General features: G+C 33.6%; 1 protein-coding gene and 1 pseudogene across 1 annotated transcript; one reads left to right on the top strand and one right to left on the bottom strand.

Moving 5' to 3' along the window:
* The first annotated feature begins 845 nt into the window (after positions 1-845).
* Positions 846-3,290, top strand: LOC120117017 (annotated as a pseudogene).
* A 2,199-nt stretch (positions 3,291-5,489) lies between these two features.
* LOC120117016 lies at positions 5,490-6,235 on the bottom strand. Its single transcript, XM_039137365.1, has 2 exons — positions 5,947-6,235; positions 5,490-5,854 (listed from the first exon to the last, which is right to left on the bottom strand). Exons 1-2 carry the CDS (start codon positions 6,233-6,235, stop codon positions 5,490-5,492), a joined length of 654 nt encoding a protein of 217 aa, XP_038993296.1.
* Between the last annotated feature and the right edge of the window lie 15,328 nt (positions 6,236-21,563).

Below are 21,563 nucleotides of genomic sequence, written 5' to 3'. Positions count from 1 at the left end.
AAGCTGGTGCTCTGTTATGGCATGGTTCTATGGTGGCTTCTTGGATTTCTCACTGATGCGTATCAATCTGAATGCCTAGAAACTGATCGATGAAATGTCTGAATGAGTAACTCTGAAGATCCTGATGCCGTTTTTCTTCTGCTGTTGACATTTTGTTTTTGATCGGGTTCCCCAAATCGCAGTAAAGTTTCCTTCGTTCCTGCCTCTCCCGTCGACAATCGGCATTTCCTTCATCGCAAGTCTTACATGTTACCCCTCGTTGTTTCATTTGTTTTTTTATGCATTTTCTGTTTACATGTATTCGCTTCTCAATCCTCATTCGTGTATCGACAATATGATTCTTTCTTTGTGTTTTTTTCCATCGCTCATCGATAACTATTTTTTTGATTACCATTAAGATCTGAAGATGTAACTCTACTTCGATTATTGCATTATTTTCTGGTAATTTCTGATGGTAGATTCAAAATTGAAGATTGAAACATCTATCACTTTATGGCTGGTTTTTTTCCTGTTCGTAACTTTGAATCTGTTGTGCAACAATGGTGGGGACATAGTTCTTGGCAAAAGTTGAGATGATGGATTCTTGCTGAGTATGATTTCTATTTTCGGTTAGTAGGGAAGATACTATTGTTTTGATTCAGTCTATATTGGGTTGGACTTGAAATGTGTTGTCTTGCATTGCTACTGATGTTGATTCTGAACTTCAATCCTCCACGAGATGAACTATTTATTCAAGTTCTTTCACTTTGGTCGCTATTGAATCACTAATTTCGGTGTTTGTTGATGGTTGTTTCTTGGTCTGCATTGCTGATTTATTTGTTCAAGAACTCTGTTTTAGTTTCTTAATGGTTAGCTGCTTCTATGAAAAGGTAACATGGGACTTAAAAGCTTCACAACCAAGTGTCTATCTCAGAAAATCTAATAGAATGGAGAAAAAAATAAAGGTGAATAAAATAGGAAGGAGGCATCACACTTTCGATTCTAGTAGAATGGAAGAATGCATCGCACTTTTGATTCTTGTCTAAAATAGAACGAAATGAGGCATCACACTTTCAATTCTCGTCTAAAGTAAAACGGAAGTAGGCATCGTACTTTCGATTCTCGTCTAAAGTAGAACGGAATGAGACATCGCAATTTCGATTCTCGTTTAAAGTATAACAAAAGGAGGCATCGCTTTAGTTAGAAGTTCAATTTTTCAAAAAAAATCAAGAAGAATGAAGAAAAAAAGTTGAATGTTAGCAATATAATATAATAAAATGTAATTAGTTGGTATTGAATTAGTCAAAACTAACTGAGTTTGTTAAAAGTTGGTTAGTCTGTTGGATCAAAGTTGTTAAACTTATTTGAGTAGTGCTATATAAGTAATATTTGTAATGGGTTGAAGTACCTTTGATTAATACACTTTCAGTATATTTTCTTCTTTAAGTCTCTCTTCTTATACTCCGGTCATCGGTCGTTCCTCATATCTTGTCTCCTTTCTCACACTCCACCATTGGGTCTTTGAAAAACTCTGATTTGGTTGAGATCGGTAATTGTTTCCCTTCTCTCGAAGTGGTTGACATTAGCTATCCTGATCCTGGATGTGAGTTTTCCCCTAGCGGATCATTGGATTCAAAGATTTTTTCTGGTTTGGTTACTGTTGACAAAAACAGGTAAAGAAAACGAAAGAACACGAGAATTTTACGAGGTTCGGCAATGTGCTTACGTCCTCGGTGCCTAGGCGGCGCTAGAATTTTATTCAATTGATATTTTAGGTCTAGGTTACATCTCTATTTATAATAGAAAACCCTGGTACATAATTACAAAATTAACCCTGTACCGTACCGCGGGGACTACGCCCCCGCACCCCCAACCCACATAATTTGTAACCCCACAACGAGACTTTCTTTGTAAGGACAGTTGATGTTCGCTGCGTTCGCTTCGCTCACTTCGCTCCATCTCCTGTCTTCTTTACTGGTATATTTATGAGTCATACCTAACAGTTACTGATTATGGTATCCTTAGGTTGGCTTCATCGCTCAAGTGTTTGCGCAAGATTGATCTTTCTGGTAATACCTTCATAACCGATCAAGTTCTTGTTACTTTATCGTCCAATTGTTTGTTCTTGATTGAAATTGTGATTCGTGATTAGTGATTCGTGATTGCGATTTCATTACCCAGAGCGGAATTGCTTTGGCTATTCGTAGAAGTGATAATTTGAAGTCGATTTTCATCAATGGAATTGGATTTCCTTCGATTGATGCATGTTTTTTTGGATTCCTTTGCGTATGCCAGAAGTTTAAGCGAGCTTGATCTCTCCAATTCGTTTATATCTAATGAATTGTTGTGTTTAGTGGCTGAAGCTAACCTTCCATTGCACAAGATTGTTCTCTCTCGTTGCTTTTGTTTCACATTTGATGGGAATTATTTTCTCTTATCCAAGTACCCGTCTCTTACGTAGATCTTGAAGGAGCAAATTTTCTCAATGACGAATCCATGATAGAATTAGCCAAGTTCTTTGGTAATTTAACCTTTACAAACCCTTGGTTTATGCTATAAGCTAACCAATTCAACCTTGTTCTATCTTTTCGGAAACTGTCCTTTGCTAACAATTATCAATATGGAGAGAACAAACCTCGGGGTCGAATCAGTCCCAGCTGAAATTGTGGGGAATCCTCGAGTTAAGACATTACACTTGGGTTGGAATAACAAATTGAATGATGAATGCTTGAAAATGGCTTCCTATGTTTGCCCCAACTTGGAAGTACTCAACGTTACCTACTGCTCGGGTATTACCAAAGAAGGCATCTTGCAGATTATATGTTTAGAGATTAGTAAATGCCGAGGGGTTAATAATCTTGAATTGGACTTTGAACTTCCTAAACTAGAGGTTTTGCAAGCAGAAGGGTTGGCAATTGATGATGGGACATTGGCTTCAATCGGGAAGCGGTGTGGACGGTTATCCCGTTTGAATTTGGAAGGTTGCTTGAATGTGACCGCCAGAGGAGTTGAAGGCGTGATACTGAACTGCAAAGCATTGAAAGAGATGACCTTGAGATGGTGTAACAACGTGAGTCTAGACATTGTAGCTTGGATGGTGCTTTCAAGCAATCTGAGGAAAATTACACTGCCTTGTGGTTCAGTTCCTACTGCAAACAAGAAGGATTTTTTCTTACGCCATGGATGTTCGGTTTGTCAAGGTTAGTTTTTCAACAGAAGTGCAAAAAAAGCTCCATTTCTGTTCAATTATACATATATGTGTGTATATTATAAAATAATTAAACATCAAATTGCACAGTTAGATGATGAAACTATGCGTTGACTAGAATTGCATGGCATACGAACTAGTCGTTTTCTATTTGCTTTGTAATTTAGGTGAGTTGTTAAGTAAATTGCAGTATGGAGGTTGCTATGAACTATGATACAGAAGAAATAAATTCATTTCATTTCACGTTGTGTTTTAGTTAATCTGTTTGGCTTGTTTTTAGTGGCCAGATGAATGGGTTGGTCGTAAATACTCCAATTCTCTTCATATGATTCTCAAAGGATTCAACTTGTAAAAGAAACTAATAATATACAACACATATATCTTATCTAATATTCAGGTCATGACAAAAAGAATATATAATATCTCATGAGATTATAAAATATATAATTCGCTCAAATCTTATTACGTTCATACTTCCCTTCTACAAGTATTTATAAGCCAGAGTTAATCTCATATAAGTCTCCAGTCTTTATTATTTTACCTCCTAAAAACAAGTAGTAAAGTGACAATCTCAACGGATGTACATAGTCATGGAAACGAACAGAACGTTCAACGAAACAAACTGAACGTTCAACGAACCGTTCATGAATCATTCAGCGGGAAGTTCGTTTATATTCGTTCATTTATTAAACGAACGAATATGAACAAGATTGTGTGTTCGTTTAATTAAATGAATGAACACGAATAGAAGACTCGTTCGCTCATTTACGTTCGCGAACGTTCAGTAATATGTTCGTTCATTTATGTTTGTTTATGTTTAGCCCAATCTCTCTAGATCCTATTTAAAATATTAAAGCCAATAAAATTTTAATTTGGTACCCATAAATATTTTAAAATTCAATTAATTTTAAATACAAATAAAAAAGCCCAAAACAATTAAATAAAATATAATCTTAAAATTGTTAGGAAAGAGAAAAATATATTTTCATTTATGTTCGTTTACGTTCATTTATGTTCATTTATTGTGTTCGTTTAGGTTCATTTGTTTTCGTTTATGTTCGTTTACATCCGTTCGTTTATTATCGTTCATTTGTGTTCGTTTATCATTTAAATGACGAACATGAACGAACACGAACAAGCTACATTCCTTAACGAATGAACACAAACAAAAATTTTTTTGTTCTCTTTCGTTCATTTATTCAATTAAAGTTAAACGAACGAACATAAATATACTCACATTCATATTCGTTCCGTTCGTTTATAAGACTAAATGTACCTCTTAGACTTAGACTGCGGGAGAATTGATTTGAAAGGTAATATAGCCTCCCTCTCTTTTCCCGAAAATGCTAACGTGAGCTAGATTTTGTACTGGTAATCGACAATGATGATGCCTTTATGTTCGTCAAAACTAGGTTTATACTTTATATAGTCTGTCTACTAAATTCACTGCAACTCAACTTATTACAGAAGAATTTGATTTGGTTAAGCGATTGACAACAAAGGCAAAATAATTTCCTTTATCATTTAACTATCGACTAATTCAATTCCCTTTTAAGTGAAATTAATTTAATTCACTAAAACAACGTAACATTGGAATAGCTTTAAAAAGAAACAAATACAACCGCTATATCAGAAGACTCACACTCATAAAGATAAAGATAAAAGATAAAGCATTCAAAGCATCATTAGTTAAAAAAAACATGAATAAAACAAAATTTTAACGAGTTTAATGAAGAAGTCAAATAAAAATATTTTTAACAAGTACGAATTTTCAACTCGTGATTGATTACTCACACATAAAGATAAAGCATTCAAAGTATATGAGAAGATTAATTTACTATATATATGTATCAGTTTCATTATATATGGTGTTAGATTTTGACTTACAGCCCAGAAAACAAAAGCCAGAGAAGCTTTTCTTCAATGCACCATACAAAAAGCATCATTAGTTTCAGTTAAACAAGGTTAGAGATAAAAGAAACTGGTAATAGCTAGGGAGGAATTGGCCGTTTCATTAATTATTTAACGTAATGGCCTTGCTATTAAGTTCAACGTCCGGCTTCAAGTCCAACTCCAACTTCCCTTTGCCTACAGTTCCACCAAGGCTACTATCACAACTGAACAGCTGATCCACGGAGGCTACCACCGCGCATTTTCTCTCGGTTTTAGCTTTACCTTTGACCTTCTTCCTTGCCTCTGGAGACGACGACGAGGTGGAGGGTGACGACAGAGCTGGCATAGCTGATGGAATTTCGAAGTTGGTCTTGGCTTTCGACCCTCTCAGCCGCCTTGCCACTGAATCTTAAGCACGCGCAGCTTCCTCCGCCGTGTCGAACGTGCCTAGCCAGTGCCTGCACCGCCCAATACGGTCACGTATCTCCGCTGACCACCTCTTTCTCACTCCCCTGTAGATTTTCTGCACTGAAACCGTACTGCCCTGGTCTCTTTTGTTAGACCCGAAACGTTGTGACACCGAGACGAAACCAGACTGATCGCCACTGTTGCTGTGGTTATTCTCAGCAGGGTTGATCTTGTTACCAAGCAGAACGTGCCGGCCAACCATGGCGGCTATCCCATCAAGAATTGAAGGTATTTCAGGACCGGTTTCGATTTCAGTTTCAAGTTCATTTTCATGGTTCCTGTCAAAGCCATTAAAAGATAAAACGCCTAAAAAATCAGTGCAAAAGGGTTGATAGTTTCGCTTGTGAAAATGGGTCGGGGCAATCATTGAGGAGCAAGAAGGTATTTGAGAAATAAACTCGGGACGATTGTAAGGCCAAGGCTTTTCAGACGTCTCTGTGGTATTGAAGAACGGAAGATCTTGGAGAGCATGGTAATGTGCAATGGCGGGGCTTTGCAAATAGGTGGAGTCATTGAGGAAGACAGATATTCAGAGATCGATAAATGGGCATTTTTACCGAAATCAACCTTATCACACACCCTCTCCTCAAATATTATTGGTCTACCACTCTTTCTGACAAAACGGCAATAAAGAGTGGATCGCTTTCGGTGCCTTCGTGGGATTTTGTACGAGTGGATGCCACGCATCATCTGTGCCTTCGCGGGGTTCTGGCACGTACCACAATAAAATTACTTACTTATTCTCACTTCTATCAATTTCTTCTATCAAACTAAGTACATTTTGTTATTGTTTTTATAAGGTAAATTTATTTTTATTATATTTATTTTATATTTAATTATTTTAACAAATTTTATTATACTAATTATTTTATATTATTTTTTACAATTGTAAAATTAGAAAGTGAAATCATATCTGAAGACATTTTACCAATACGTTAACAATATGAAATTATGTTGTTTAAATTATAGTGAATTTTTTTTAATTTTTTTATTAGTTTATATTTTAATTCATATATTATTTATTTAATTAGGTGTATTTCAGTTGTTTTTACTATGATGGAGAAATTCGAGAAGATGAAACCGGTGTCGTGTTCGCATCAAATCATTCTGTCATAATATCCTTCAAGAGAAATAACACTCTTAAGGAGCTAATCACTAAAAATTCAAGGAAAGTTCATGTTGGAAGTGTAGAATACTATCCTCACTTCAGTACATATTTCCAACTACAATATTTCCATTAACTTATACAGCGTTCGAACTCTCCAACGATGATGTAACACACATATTTCGTATACCTTTCCGTACACGACATACGGATGTCACATCACTTTTTAAAACATTTTGTCATTTGAAAACCCGTAAAATTTAGTTTCAATTTTAACAACCACAAAGTATGATGTTCATAGAAGCAAAATATTAAAACTATCATTTTAAATACATTACAAAAATATTTACTTTAGTTCCATTACATGCCAACTAAGTTTTCAAAATGAATAACATTATCCTTATGTTACTGACGAGTCAACCTTTAATTGATGAAAGTTGTTACTGCTGCACTCCTTACTCGACAAAACCTTAATTGTTCCCTAAGCGTGAAATCAACACACGTTAAGTATTTACTTAGTGAGACATAATACTGTAAAGATATCACAATTTATACATAATTATTTTATGACTACTGAATGATGAATTAAATTTCATAATCCATAAGGACCAGATAAGCCTTTATCAGTTAAACCATGATTCTTTCATACAATTATCAGAATTTTTCTTAGTAGGCCCAGCATACCTATCATTCTGTATATTTTCTCCCCATTATTCATTAATTGCCCTGAGTACATTGAATGAGAAAATACTATACATGTATTGCACTAAAGTGCCAATCGATCATGTATCTTTTATAATAATTATGGGCGGCACCTTAAGTACTGTTAACACACCATTTTATATTTTTATTTGGGACATCCTTTCATGCCCATTAAGTATTTTTTACATTGTTCTTTATGACTTCCAATCATACCAATTATGCATTGTTGTATATTTTATCTATATGACATCATTTCATACCACTTATGCTCCGTTTATATTAAAATGCATTATAATTCCTTTAGTCTTTTACCCAAAGGCCTTTAGCCGTTCACCTAACTTGCATGATTGACACTTTTCTGCCACATGCACAGCTAGGCCATTACTCAAATGTATTTAACCTTTCATCTAACTAGCATAATTGACACTTTTCTGTCAAATGCACAACTAGGCCATTAATCTTTTACTCAAAAGTATTTAACCTTTCATCTAACTGGCATAATTGACACCTTTCTGCAAAATGCACAACTAGGCCATTAATCTTTTAATTTAGAACTGTTCTTACTCTAATAATTATTCACAATATCACTTAACTCTTTCAATTCATTAAAAATTCTATAGTTTGTATACGTCATGCCAATACGATAATTCACAAACTTTTTATAATTTACGTGGGTTGCACACCCACTACCAATACGGTAATTCATAAACTTATTATGAATTTCTTAGTTTTTCACTAATTTGTATCATCCATAAGGATTAGATAAGTCCCTATTATTGAAACCAAACTTCTTTCATACTATTATCATAAACATCCTTAGTATGTCCAACATACATTTCTTTCTTTTACATTTTTCTTTTCATATTTCTTTAGTAATTATTCGTTAATTTCATTTATGGCATCCTTTCATGCCTTAATGCATTCTTTCATGCATTTCATTTATAGCATCCTTTCATGCCTTAATGCATCCGTTCATGCATTTTTAGTTATGGCATTCTTTAATGCCTTAATGCATCATTTCATGCCTTAATGCATCCTTTCATGAATTTCATTTATGGCATCCTTTCATGCCTTAATGCATCCTTTCATGCATTTCAGTTATGGCATCCTTTCATGCCTTAATCCATCCGTTCATGCATTTCTAGTTATGGCATCCTTTCATGCCTTAATGCATCCTTTCATGTCTTAATGCATCCGTTCATGCATTTTTAGTTATGGCATCCTTTCATGCCTTTATGTCCGTTCATGCATTTTTAGTTATGGAATCCTTTCATGCCTTAATGCATCCGTTCATACATTTTTAGTTATGGCATCCTTTCATGCCTCAATGCATCCTTTCATGCATTTCATTTATGGTATCCTTTCATGCATTTCAGTTATGACATCCATTCATGCCTTAATGCATCCGTTCATGCATTTTTAGTTATTAATTTGGTTCAGAGCAGTTCATGCTCTAAAACTCATTCATAACACTCTTTCCATACATATAACGACAACATAATCCATATTATAAAACATACATAAATTTAAACATTCTAATTTGCATCTTCTTTATCTTAAATAATTACAATAAGGTACTCACCTGATAATCCCACTAATAAGATGTAGAGATATATAGGTAATCAATAACTTTATTTTCCCCCTTTTCTTGCTAGATTCAGGAGCTTGGTTATGATCTACACTATCATCCATTCAAGACATATATCATACCAAATGTTAGTATATTCCCTAACATTTATACTTTAATACTTAAAAGTATCATTCCTTTCTATTTCTATAAAACTTTCAATCTATATTATAGTTTCAAGCTCATTAGTATCATTACTACTACCCTTGTATCGATACTTCTATACTATGGTACCAATATTCATTTCAATATCGATAATATTTATATATTTTGTGTTTCCTGGTATTGATACCCTTCTCTCAGTATCGATACTACTATACTATGGTACTGATACTCCCTTTTAGTATCGATACCATTTTGACATTCTGGATCCATGGTATCAATACTTCCCTTTGTTAATATCGATACCCCATCAGTATCGATACCACTTGCATCGGTACCGATACTGTTCGTCTAATTTCTACCTATTTACACCTATAGGTATCGGTATTGTTCTATCAGTACCGATACCATTGCCCATATTTACCGTTTTTCAGCTCGATTTTCACTTAATTTTCCCTCTAATATTATACTTTTACCTCCAACAATACTATTTAACTTCTCTTTACTTAACCCAACTAACTTTACTTCATTTTACCACCTTTTACATCTAACATCTTCATAGAACATCTCAACTCAAGAATCATATCATTTTTCTAAACATGTTTTTAATCATATCTCATGCTTATAATCTCTTATTCAATCATTTAACAAGTCAATTCTACTAATAAACCTCAATAAAAACATACATATCAACATATCATTCAAAAACCCATTTCTTTAAATCTCCTATAAAACATCCACCACTTAGTTTTAACCTTCTTTAATCATTCCTTAAGCTTACATATCACTTAATGTTACCAAAGCAACCCAAAATTTAAAGGAATAACTAGCTAATGGAAGTTTACCTTATGCTAGAGAGTAGAGCACTACCCACGTGATAGAAGAAGAATAATAGAATATAAATGGCTACTTTCCTCTTTTCCCCCTTTTAAAATCCCTAATAGGGAATACATTAAAAATTCATTTTTCCTCTTAAAAGACCAAAGTGCCCTCTTAATTTACCTATTGTTACAAATTAGTCTAAACATTATTCCAATCATTTCCTCATCTTTTACCACTTATTCAAATAAATCTTAAATTTTCAAATCTTTTCAATAAAGTCCTTGACCTGATATTTGGGGTATTACAATTCTCCCCCTTAAGAAAAATTCGTTCTCAATTTTAAAGACTTTATACCTTTACCACCACAATTTAACTAGAGGAATTGTTTGGTTACAGGGTTTTTGGATTTTCTTGAGTCTAGGTATGCATTGGTTCTTTTTCATAATTCAACTCTGGTCGAACTCTATTTTCCCCAATTTAATAACATGCAATGGATCTGATCAATAATTAATAAGTAATGACACATGAAAACATTATAGGTCTTGTCCATTTCGAGAGGCAAAAATGAACTAATAAAAATCTCATAAGGTTCAATAACTCTCGGACTCAGTCTACACTACAATAATTCCTCCCAATGCGATACTTTCAGAAACAATTTATCACTATCTTGTTATTCAATCTCCTTTATCTTTAGATATGCATAAGACTTTTGTCAATCGAAAGCATTTTTAACAAATTATCTTGTGTAACTTTCATTTTATAATCAATTTCTTTCATTAACTTATGGCCACCTAGATTCCGATCTAATAAAAAACATTGGCTTCAACTTTAATTCAGCTTACAATGCCATTTTCATTCAATACTAATTACACATCCATAGCTCTCAAAATTGCCGAAGGTTTCTGACCAAGTACATCCGCAACAACCTTGGCCTTTCCTGGAAGATAATCAATGATCACATCATAATCCTTTACCCTACTCAAGCTGTATAAACACTGGTGTCTCTATTACAATCCTCTTTAGCATTTAACAACTCTCTTGACCTCTTTTCCATTCTGCAAAAGACATATCTTTCTTTAACAACCTGGTTAGCAGTAAAGCTAACATCAAAAAGTTTTTCACTAACCTTCGATAGTAACCAGTAAGTCCTCAAAGAAATCTAAACTTCAGGATCATTTTTTAGGAGTTTCCAATTATTACAACATGAGTTTTCCTTACAATCTGTTCTTATACCGTATGCTAAAACAATCTGGCCAAAGAAAACCATCTCTGCTAACCAGAATTTCACATTGGTATAGTTTGGCATACAAGTTCTTCTCTCGAAGAGTCTTATTTAACTGCCAAAATCTATGCATAACAACATAGGTTTATCTTTCTTTTTGTTAATCACACAAATACTTCCCAGGATGAAATACTTGGGCTGATAAAACTTTGATCAATTAACTTTTATAATTGAGTCCCTAATTCTCTTGACTCACTTAAATCATTTGATACTAAAATAATAGAAATATGTTTAATACCTTAATAACCATCAACCTTAAATTCAACCTCTCGATCTGGAGATGCTCAATAAATTTACCTGAAAAGACATCTATAAACTCTCAATTTTTGTGAAATTATCAAACAATTATACTTTAATTATTTGAGTATCTATCACATTAGCTATAAAAGCTATATATATATATATATATATATATATATATATATATATATATATATATCTTTCTGACATCATTTTCTTCATAATCATTATCGATGTGACCTTGAACAATGATTTTTTTCTCTCTCCAAAAACTATAATTTCCATACCATCTGCATTTTTTTATTAATCGTCTTTGGAGACAACCAACCTATATTCAATATAATCTTAACTTATCAAATGAAAATTCCACTAAGTTCACCAGGAACATAGTCCCTGGAATCTTTATCAATTGTTTACTACCTATCCAACTCACATTTGTATTATGACCCACTAAGATTTACTACTATCATCTCACTCGAGATTAAGTTAAATAGAATACTTTTATTTTTAAAATCTTTCATTTCCTTATTGAGGAAATCTGTGTAACTTTTCCAGATCCATTTAAAATATTCTCGAGCAATTGAAATATTTTCTCTCTCAACTATGAAAGTCTAGTTATCTACATCAATTAATAAGAAGACTTTACAACTTTTTAGCAATAACTTCATAGCAGTTAATGCTAAAAATTACACTATTAAAGAAATTTACTCTTTTTCCTATCACTAAGAACTTGACAATTTCCAAGTTCTGGAGAATTAATCTCGATTTTAAATAATAATTTATTAAAGTATGAAATGGTTAGAAAATCCATTTTCACCAATTACCTTCTAAAAGTAACTCTATTAGGTCCATAAAACTTAACATTTATTCTTAAAAACTCATAATCAGTTTATCTTCTAATTATTCATCTTTCTATAAGATTTTAGCGGTCAATGTATTTACCACTTACTCATTTCCTCAAATGCAGAAACATCGTTAAACGTTGGGGTACTCCTTCCATAGAATGGAGGAAAATCCCTAGCAACTTCTACCCTTCTACTGTATGATATTGAAATCATGTCGGATTCTCTTGGGTTGATTTTGATCTCGACCTTCCTTTCAATATCATCTACTTTCTTACTTTTATCCTTAGTGTCCAAAATCTATTAGGACATACATAAGAATAACACTCAAGTTGATAAGGAGTGATATCAATCACACTATAATTGACACCTTATCAGTAACTTTGACAATCTTAATGACATTTAATCATTTTTTCTTAATTCAATTAAACTCGATTTCGACAGAGAATCGACTAAACTTGTAGCTCTGATACCAATAAATGTAGCACTCATATTCCGTATACCTTTTCGTACACGAGATACATATGTCACATCACTTTTTAAAACATTTTATAATTTAAAACCCCGTAAAATTTTATTTCAATTTTAACAACCACAAAGTATGATGCTCATAGAAGCAAAATACTAAAACTATCATTTTAAATATATTACAAAATATTTACTTTAGTTCCATTACATATCAACTAAGTTTTCAAAATGAATAAGATTATCACTATGTTACTGACGAGTTAGCCTTTAATTGATGAAAGTTGTTACTGTTGCACTCCTTACTCGGTAAAACCTTGATTGTTCCCTACATATAAAATCAACACACGTTAAGTATTTATTTAGTGAGACATAATATTGAAAAGATATCACAATTTATACATAATTATTTTATGACTATTGAATGACGAATTAAATTTCATAATCTATAAGGACCAGATAAGCCTTTCTCAGTTAAATCATAATTCTTTCATACAATTATCGAAATTTTTCTTAACAGGCCCATCATACAAATCCTTCTGTATATTTTCCTCTATTATTCATTAATTGCCCTGGGAACATTGAATGAGAAAATACTATACATGTATTGCACTAAAATGCCAATTGATCATGTATCTTTTATAATCATCATGAGTTGCACCTTAAGTACTGTTAACACACCATTTTATATTTTCATTTGGGGCATCATTGCATTCCCATTAAATATTGTTTACGTTGTTCTTTATGACATTCATTCATACCAATTAGGCATTGCTGACATTTTATTTATATGACATCCTTTCATACCACTTATGCACCATTTATATCAAAATACATTATAATTCCTTTAGTCTTTTACCCAAAGGTCTTTAGTCTTTTACCCAAAGGCCTTTAGCCTTTCACCTAACTTGCATGATTGACATTTTTCTGCCACCTGCACAGCTAGGCTATTAATCTTTTACTCAAATGTATTTAATCTTTCATCTAACTGCATAATTGACACCTTTCTACCAAATGCACAACTAGGCCATTAATATTTTACTCAAAGGTATTTAACCTTTCATCTAACTGACATAATTGACACCTTTCTACCAAATGCACAGCTAGGCCATTAATCTTTTACTTTAGAATTGTTCTTACTCTAATAATTATTCATAATATCACCTAACTCTTTCATTTCACTAAAAAATTCTATAGTTTGCATACGTCAGGCCAATACGATAATTCACAAACTTATTATAATTTACGTGGGTTGCATACCCACTACCAATACGGTAATTCATAAACTTATTATGAATTTCCTAGTTTTGTACTATTTTTTATCATTCATAAAGAATAGATAAGTCTCTATTATTGAAACCAAACTTCTTTCATACTATTATCATAAACATCCTTAGTATGTCCAACATACATTTCTTTCTTATACATTTTTCTTTAGTAATTATTCATTAATTTCATTTATGGCATCCTTTCATGCCTTAATGCATCCTTTCATGCATTTCATTTATAGCATCCTTTCATGCATTTCATTTATAACATCATTTCATGCATTTCATTTATAACATCCTTTCATGCCTTAATGCATCGTTTCATGTATTTCAGTTATGGCATCCTTTCATGCCTTAATGCATATGTTCATGCATTTTTAAGTTATGGCATCCTTTTATACATTAAAGTATCCTTTCATGCATTTCATTTATGGCATCCTTTCATGCCTTAATGCACCCGTTCATGCATTTTTAGTTATGGCATCCTTTCATGCCTTAATCCATCCGTTCATGCATTTTTTAGTTATGGCATCCTTTCATGCCTTAATGCATCCATTCATGCATTTTTAGTTATGTCATCCTTTCATGCATTTCATTTATGGCATCCTTTCATTCCTTAATGCATCCTTTCATGCATTTCAGTTATGGCATCCTTTCACGCCTTAATGGATTCGTTCATGCATTTTTAGTTATGAATTGGTTTAAAGTAGTTCATACTCTAAAACTCATTCATAACACTCTTTCCATACATATAACGACAACATAATCAATACTATAAAACATACATAAATTTAAACATTCTAATTTGCATCTTCTTTATCTCAAATAATTACAATAAGGTACTCACCTGATAATCCCCGCTAATAAGATGTAGAGATATCTGGCTAATCAGGAACTTTATTTTTCCCCATTTTCTTGCTAGATTCATGAGCTTGTTTATGATCTACACAATCATCCATTCAAGATATATACCATACCAAATGTTAGTATATTCCCTAATATTTATATTTTAATACTTAAAAGTATCATTTCTTTCTATTTCTATAAAAAATTTCAATATATCTTATAATTCCAAGCTCATTAGTATCAATACTACTACCCTGGTATTGATACTTCTATACTATGGTATCGATACTCCCTTTCAATATCATTACCATTTCTATATTCTGTGTTGCCTGGTATCAATACACTTCTCTCAGTATCGATACTACTCTACTATGGTACTGATACTCCCTTTTAGTATCGATACCATTTTGACATTCTGGATTCATGGTATCGATACTTCCCTTTGTTAATATCGATACCACTTGCATCGGTACCGATATTGTTCGTCCAATTTATACCTATTTACTCATATAGTATTGATAATGTTCTATCAGTACCGATACCATTACCCAGATTTACCATTTTCAGCTCGATTTTCACTTAATTTTCCCTTCTAATCTTATACTTTTACCTGCAACAATACTATTTAACTCCTCTTTACTTAACCCAACTAACTTTACTTCATTTTACCATCTTTAACATCTAACATCTTCATAGAACATCTCAACTCAAGAATCATATCATTTTTCTAAACATGTTTTTAATCATATCCCATGCTTATAATCTCTTATTTAATCCTTTGACAAGTCAATTCTACTAATAAACCTCAATAAAAACACATATATCAGCATATCATTTAAAAACCCATTTCTTTAAATTTCCTATAAAACATCCACCACTTAGTTTTAACCTTCTTTAATCCTTTCTTAAGCTTACATATCACTTAATGTTACCAAAGTAACCCAAAATTTAAAGGAATAACTAGAAAATGGAAGTTTACCTTATGGTAAAGAGGAGAACACTACCCACGTGATAGAAGAAGAATAATAGGATACAAATGGCTACTTTTCTCTTTTCTCCCTTTTAAAATCCCTAATAGGGAATACATTAAAAATTCATTTTCTCTCTTAAAAGACCAAAGTGACCTCTTTATTTATCTATTGTTACAAATTATTCTAAACAGTATTTCAATCATTTCCTTATCTTTTGCCACTTATTCAAATAAATCATAAATTTTATAATCTTTTCAATAGTCTCTGACATGATATTTGGGGTATTACAGATGATGATGTTGCCATGATGGTTGATTCTCAGAATCAATATTAAGACGTCGATACACAGATGTATATGATATTTGTTTAAGTGTATGTGGTTCGTGGTATATCATTATACTCTAACTATGGGTTGAATCAACAAGCTGATCAAGTTGACATCCCAAATCAAGTAATGTGTAATGAATTTAACTCGTTAATGGAAAATCTGCATCATGGTGATATCCCATCAAGTTCAATGGGAAGACTTTCATCGGCAACTTAATATGATCTGTACCGAGGTGCCTCCACAAACAATCCATATGGCAACATCACTTCCAGTTAAGGAGAAGGTATTCATCTACCAATTTCTTTGACCTGAATATGGAGATGCCCTTGACACAACAATTTGTACAGTACCCGTTTGACACGATGCCTTCAAGTTCTAGGGGAGGTATTTAACTATGAGCTTATTCGACCTCAATGTCGAGATGCCTTCAAGTTCAAGGGACAGGCATTCAACTACCAGCTTGTTTGACCTAAATGTTGGTATCGTGGAGGAACCACTATCTCTACCATAAGAACCTCTTCGTGAGCCAAGTGTGGATGGTGTTGAGACTAGAATACTCATTCAGCTAGAATCACCACAGTTCAACATAGACCCTGATGATGATATAGATGAAGTTCCCACAAATACGGTAAATACCAAACCTCCATCACACATGTATAAATTTGACTATGGTACAATGTATGGGCCAGAATTTGCAGATATGTCTAATGTTGGTGACTATATATTTAACTCATCAGTCAATGATGATGAGTTATATAAAGGAATGAAGTTTCCATCCAAAGAATAAGTGATGATGACAATTAAGAATTACAACATTTGTAATTCTTTTCAGTCTAGTTCGACTGTTCCACCACCGAAAAGTATGTTTGTCACTATATCCAACGTGATAACGGATACAATTGGATGGTTCATATATCGAAGATGAAGAGGAAAAACAATGAGAATTAACAATATATAACTGTCTTTACACATGTTGTGCTGGAGATGGACAGTTGTGGAGTTAAAGGAAAGGCGTGGAAGTGTCAGACCCCGCGGATGGTGATTCGCGCTTTATTTTTAATGTGTCAAAAGGGTGCTAGATCTGTAATATTTGGGAAAAGGGTGTCTGACAAGTAATTATTGTGTCTAAGTATGATATTTCGGTAAAAACGCCAGCATAACAATAGCTACATATATAGATGAAAAATATTTATTATTATTTAATTAAAATTTTGTTTTATACATTAATAATTTGTTTTAAATTTATATAACAGGGTAAATAATTATAAAGGAAATTTAAAAAAATATTTCAATTTTACAATTAATTAATTTTTAATATCATATGTATACATCGTTTCTTCTGCATTATATTGATACCTATGATAATTAAATTAAAACACAATCCATCACTATTATTAAAATCTTAGGTTATTCTATGCTTACACCATACATAAACATTCAAAAAAATTAGATTATCTTACTCATAAAGATAGTATTAATTTATTTAGAAGATTCAAATTCAAGCAGTTGCATCAACATTATCAATGATTAAGAAAATTTTTAAATAAATACTAACTTATAATCACTTCATATTATTAAAAAAATCAACATTCAAGTCTTAATAAAGTATAATGTCAAAATTAACCCTCTATGTTTAATAAGATAAACATTTTAGTATCTATTTTTTAGTATTTTGACCCTAACATTTTATTTTATGAGAAAAAATCCCTAACATTTGATTGAATAGTAATTTTTACTTTTTAAAAGTATTCTGACACTTAATGTTTCATTTTAGAGTAAAATGACTCATACTTTAGAGTACTAATCATTTGTTGACTAATAATTTTTACCCATAAGTATATTAAAAATAAAATGTAAAAAAAAAAAGCCATGGTGGTCAACCCTTCAGCGAATCTCGCTTCTCCTGCTATCATGGATCAATTCAGCGGCCATGGTGGTCGGTCGCCTGATGGAGAAATCAGACTGATGAACCCACCACTTCAACATCATTTAGATCATCTCGGTGGCAACGGTGTTGATTCCCCCATGGGCGATCATGTGGATGTTAGATCGGAGAACGTGGGGTAAGGAATTGGAGCGTTCAACAGCGGTCACCCTTTTTTTCGTGATATGGTAAGGGGTCCAAAACTAATTGGTAACCAACCCATTTCGATTAATGATTTCGATGTGGATGTTCATCCCGAGGATGTAGTTTTGGGCGTTGATGGTCCTCTGCCTGCGATTAGCTTTTCAGATAGAGTTCATGATGCTATTGATGCCAAACTGGCTAATTTTGTGATTATTCGATTACTGGGGAAAACGATTGGATATAAGGCCTTGCTGAGTAGGATCAAATCTCTATGGAATCTTTTAGGGGAAATTAGCCTCATTGATCTTGACAATGATTATTATCTTGTTCGCTTTGCTTGTGAGGAGGATTTTTCTCATGTATTGATAGGAGGTCCTTGGATGATATATGGAAGCTACCTCACCGTTCAACCGTAGAGTAGATAGTTCTCTACCGCCATAGATTATCCAATGAATATTATGGTGTGGGTGAGGCTACCAGGTTTACCCTATCGCTATTATATACGTAGTCTCTTTGGACATATTGCAGGAGCTATTGGTAAAGTGGTAAGGGTAGACTATAATATGGAGATGGGAAGAGAGGTCGCTTTGCACGACTTGCGGTTGTTATTGACTTGGATAAACCACTGATCTCTGGAATAGTGATAGACGATCATCGGCAGTTAATCGAATATGAAGGATTACCAACTATTTGATATTCTTGTGGGAAGTATAGGCATACACATGAACACTGTAGTAAAGTAGCTAATGTTAATAATGGTGAAGCACATGAAGCACAAGTTATTGGGAAATCCGATGATCTGTATGGTCATTGGATGCAAGTGGTGAATACGAGAAGAAAGAACACTGGGGTCAAAAAGATTGCAAGCTCGGATACAGGGAGACAAAACACTACTCATATTTTGGGTTCTCGCTTTGAGGCCCTTCAAGCAATTCAAGTCGATGATAACCCAGGAAGTAACCCGATACAAAAGCCATCTATGATGGGGACTAATAATAAGGGAGTGATGTTTTCTTCTGGTCATTTAAATGCCAAGGCGAGTGGTAGTGCTGAATCTAGCAAGCAAGGGGAAGCAAGATGAGTTTTAAAAGATTTTATTGAACCAAAAAGAAGTGATGTAGCGGTTCCACAACGAACGAACAACAATATTGGTGTGGCTTCAATAGGTAAGATTACAAGTGTTGCTCCATCTTTGAATAAAGACAAACATGTGGCTATACAGGTGACAGAAAATGATGAGAACTTAGCTCCACAAGACCGTAACTTATACATTTTTCAACGAACTGCTCGAGGGACCAGTACAAAAGCTCAAAATAAAGGGCTTGATGCCGTTAAAGGTTTATCTCGCAAGGGGTTGAAGACAAGGAAAAAAGATGAGAAGATGCCGAGCAAACCAGTGTTTGCTGAGTGGATTTCAGCTATGAATTCTGAACTTAACCAAGCAAGTATTACTTTGGAGAATCCATCCACAGAAATCCAAGGTGCTAAGGATGCTGACAGTGATATGGTTCAATGACGTGTGAACACTATATTCGAACATTCAGAGAAAGAAAATATGCAGGTCTAATCCTTCGTGTCATCTTATATCCTCTTTTCTTATGGTTAATATTATTTTTTGGAATGTTTAGGGAGCTCAGGACCCTGATTTCAATAGATATTTTAAGTTATTGATGAAGTCTAAAAGACCGGATGAAGTCTAAAAGACCGGATGTTGTTGCTATTTTAGAACCAAGAATTAGTGGTATGGTTGCTGATCAGTTTATCAGGAATTCAAGTTTTGAGTTCTCCTATCGTATTGAAGCTTCGGGGTTTTCTGGTGAAATTTGGATACTTTGGAGGAATTCTTTTCAGATTACTATCCTGGCTGTTTCTCGACAATATATTCATGCAGCGTGTTCTATGATGGGTGGAGGTAAACATTGCTTTATTACTTTTGTCTATGCTAGCCCTGCGATTGGGATTAAAAGCAGGTTATGGAGGCATCTGAGAGAATTGGATCTAGGTTCGGGATTGCCATGGATGCTTGGTGGGGATTTTAATGTCATTGGTAATTATGGTGAACGGCAAGGTGGCTCTCAACGTCACCATTGAGTTTGCTTAAAATTCAGTGATTTTATGTTTGATACAGGATTGATCGATATGGGGTTTTCAGGTCCAAAGTTCACTTGGAAACGTGGAACCCTTTACAACGGTTGGATAGGTGTATTTGCAATGATGAGTGGTATGATTATTTTGAAAATTCAGAAGTCTTTCATCTCCAAAAATTGGGTTCAGATCATCGATCCATTCTCCTGAAGTTTGGGGACCAGTAGTAGACTTCTCATAATCGATCTTTTCGATACATTGATGCTTGTAGTGATCATCCAGATTTCCCAAATTTACTGATGAATTCTTGGAGAAATGATAGAGATATTTACGAGAATATAATTGACTTCCAAGCTAAGAGTACCAAGTGGAATAAGGAGGTGTTTGGGCATATTGGGAGGCGTAAGAATTTGTTGCTTGCTAGAATCCATGAAATTGAAAAAGCGGTGGATAATTCGAATGAACATTTTTTATTGGAACTAGAGATGAAGCTTAAAAAGGAGTTGAACGTAGTTCTCGCTCAAGAAGAGAACTTGAGGAGCCAAAAAGCTCGAAATACTTGGATCGCGAATGGGGATAGAAATACCTCATTTTTTCACGCATCTACTATTAATCACCGGAAGCAAAACACGATTAGTATGTTGAAGTTTTCTGATGGTTCTTGGTGTAGTGATCATGCGCATCTCAATGCTCATGCAGTTACTTTTTTCCAAAATCTATTTATGAGCGAACGAAGGGTATTTAATACGAAAATTGGGAGGTGCAATTTCTTTAGTTATGGGGATAATACTCTTTGGCCATTGTTGCGTGATATTTCATTGGAAGAGGTTAGAAATGTTATCTTTAGTATGGCTCCCTTAAAAGCCCCGGGCGCGGATGGCATCAATGCAAAGTTCTTTCAAAATAATTGGAACACGATTGGTGAGTCGGTTTTCCAATTTATCAATTGCTTTTTTAATGATGGCTATCTAGCCGATTGGGTGAATCAGACTCTGTTGGTGTTGATCCCGAAGGTTAATAATCCCATCTCAATTACTCAGTTCAGGCCTATTAGTATGTGTAATGTTCTTTATAAGACTATCACTAAACTAATTGTATGTCGTTTGAAACTGTTTCTTCCTAAATGGGTGGAAGAAAATCAAGCTAGTTTTGTTCCAGGTCGTCAGATTACAGATATTATTATTCTTGCCCATGAGGTTATTTATTCAATGACAAAGAATACAGGTAGAATAGGATGGATGGCAATCAAGGTGGATTTGGAG

This window comes from Hibiscus syriacus, unplaced genomic scaffold (assembly GCF_006381635.1).
Source record: "Hibiscus syriacus cultivar Baekdansim isolate YM2019G1 unplaced genomic scaffold, ASM638163v2 tig00110318_pilon, whole genome shotgun sequence".
NCBI lineage: Eukaryota > Viridiplantae > Streptophyta > Magnoliopsida > Malvales > Malvaceae > Hibiscus > Hibiscus syriacus.
Note: the sequence above shows the minus strand (reverse complement) of the source record. Positions and strands in the feature narration are given on the sequence as shown.

Coding starts and splice junctions, on each gene's coding strand:
- LOC120117016 (XM_039137365.1), bottom strand. CDS start 6,235: ATGCGTGGCATCCACTCGTACAAAATCCCACGAAGGCACCGAAAGCGA. Junction 5,855..5,946: donor TGGCCTTACAATCGTCCCGA/GTTTATTTCTCA, acceptor CTGATTTTTTAG/GCGTTTTATCTTTTAATGGC.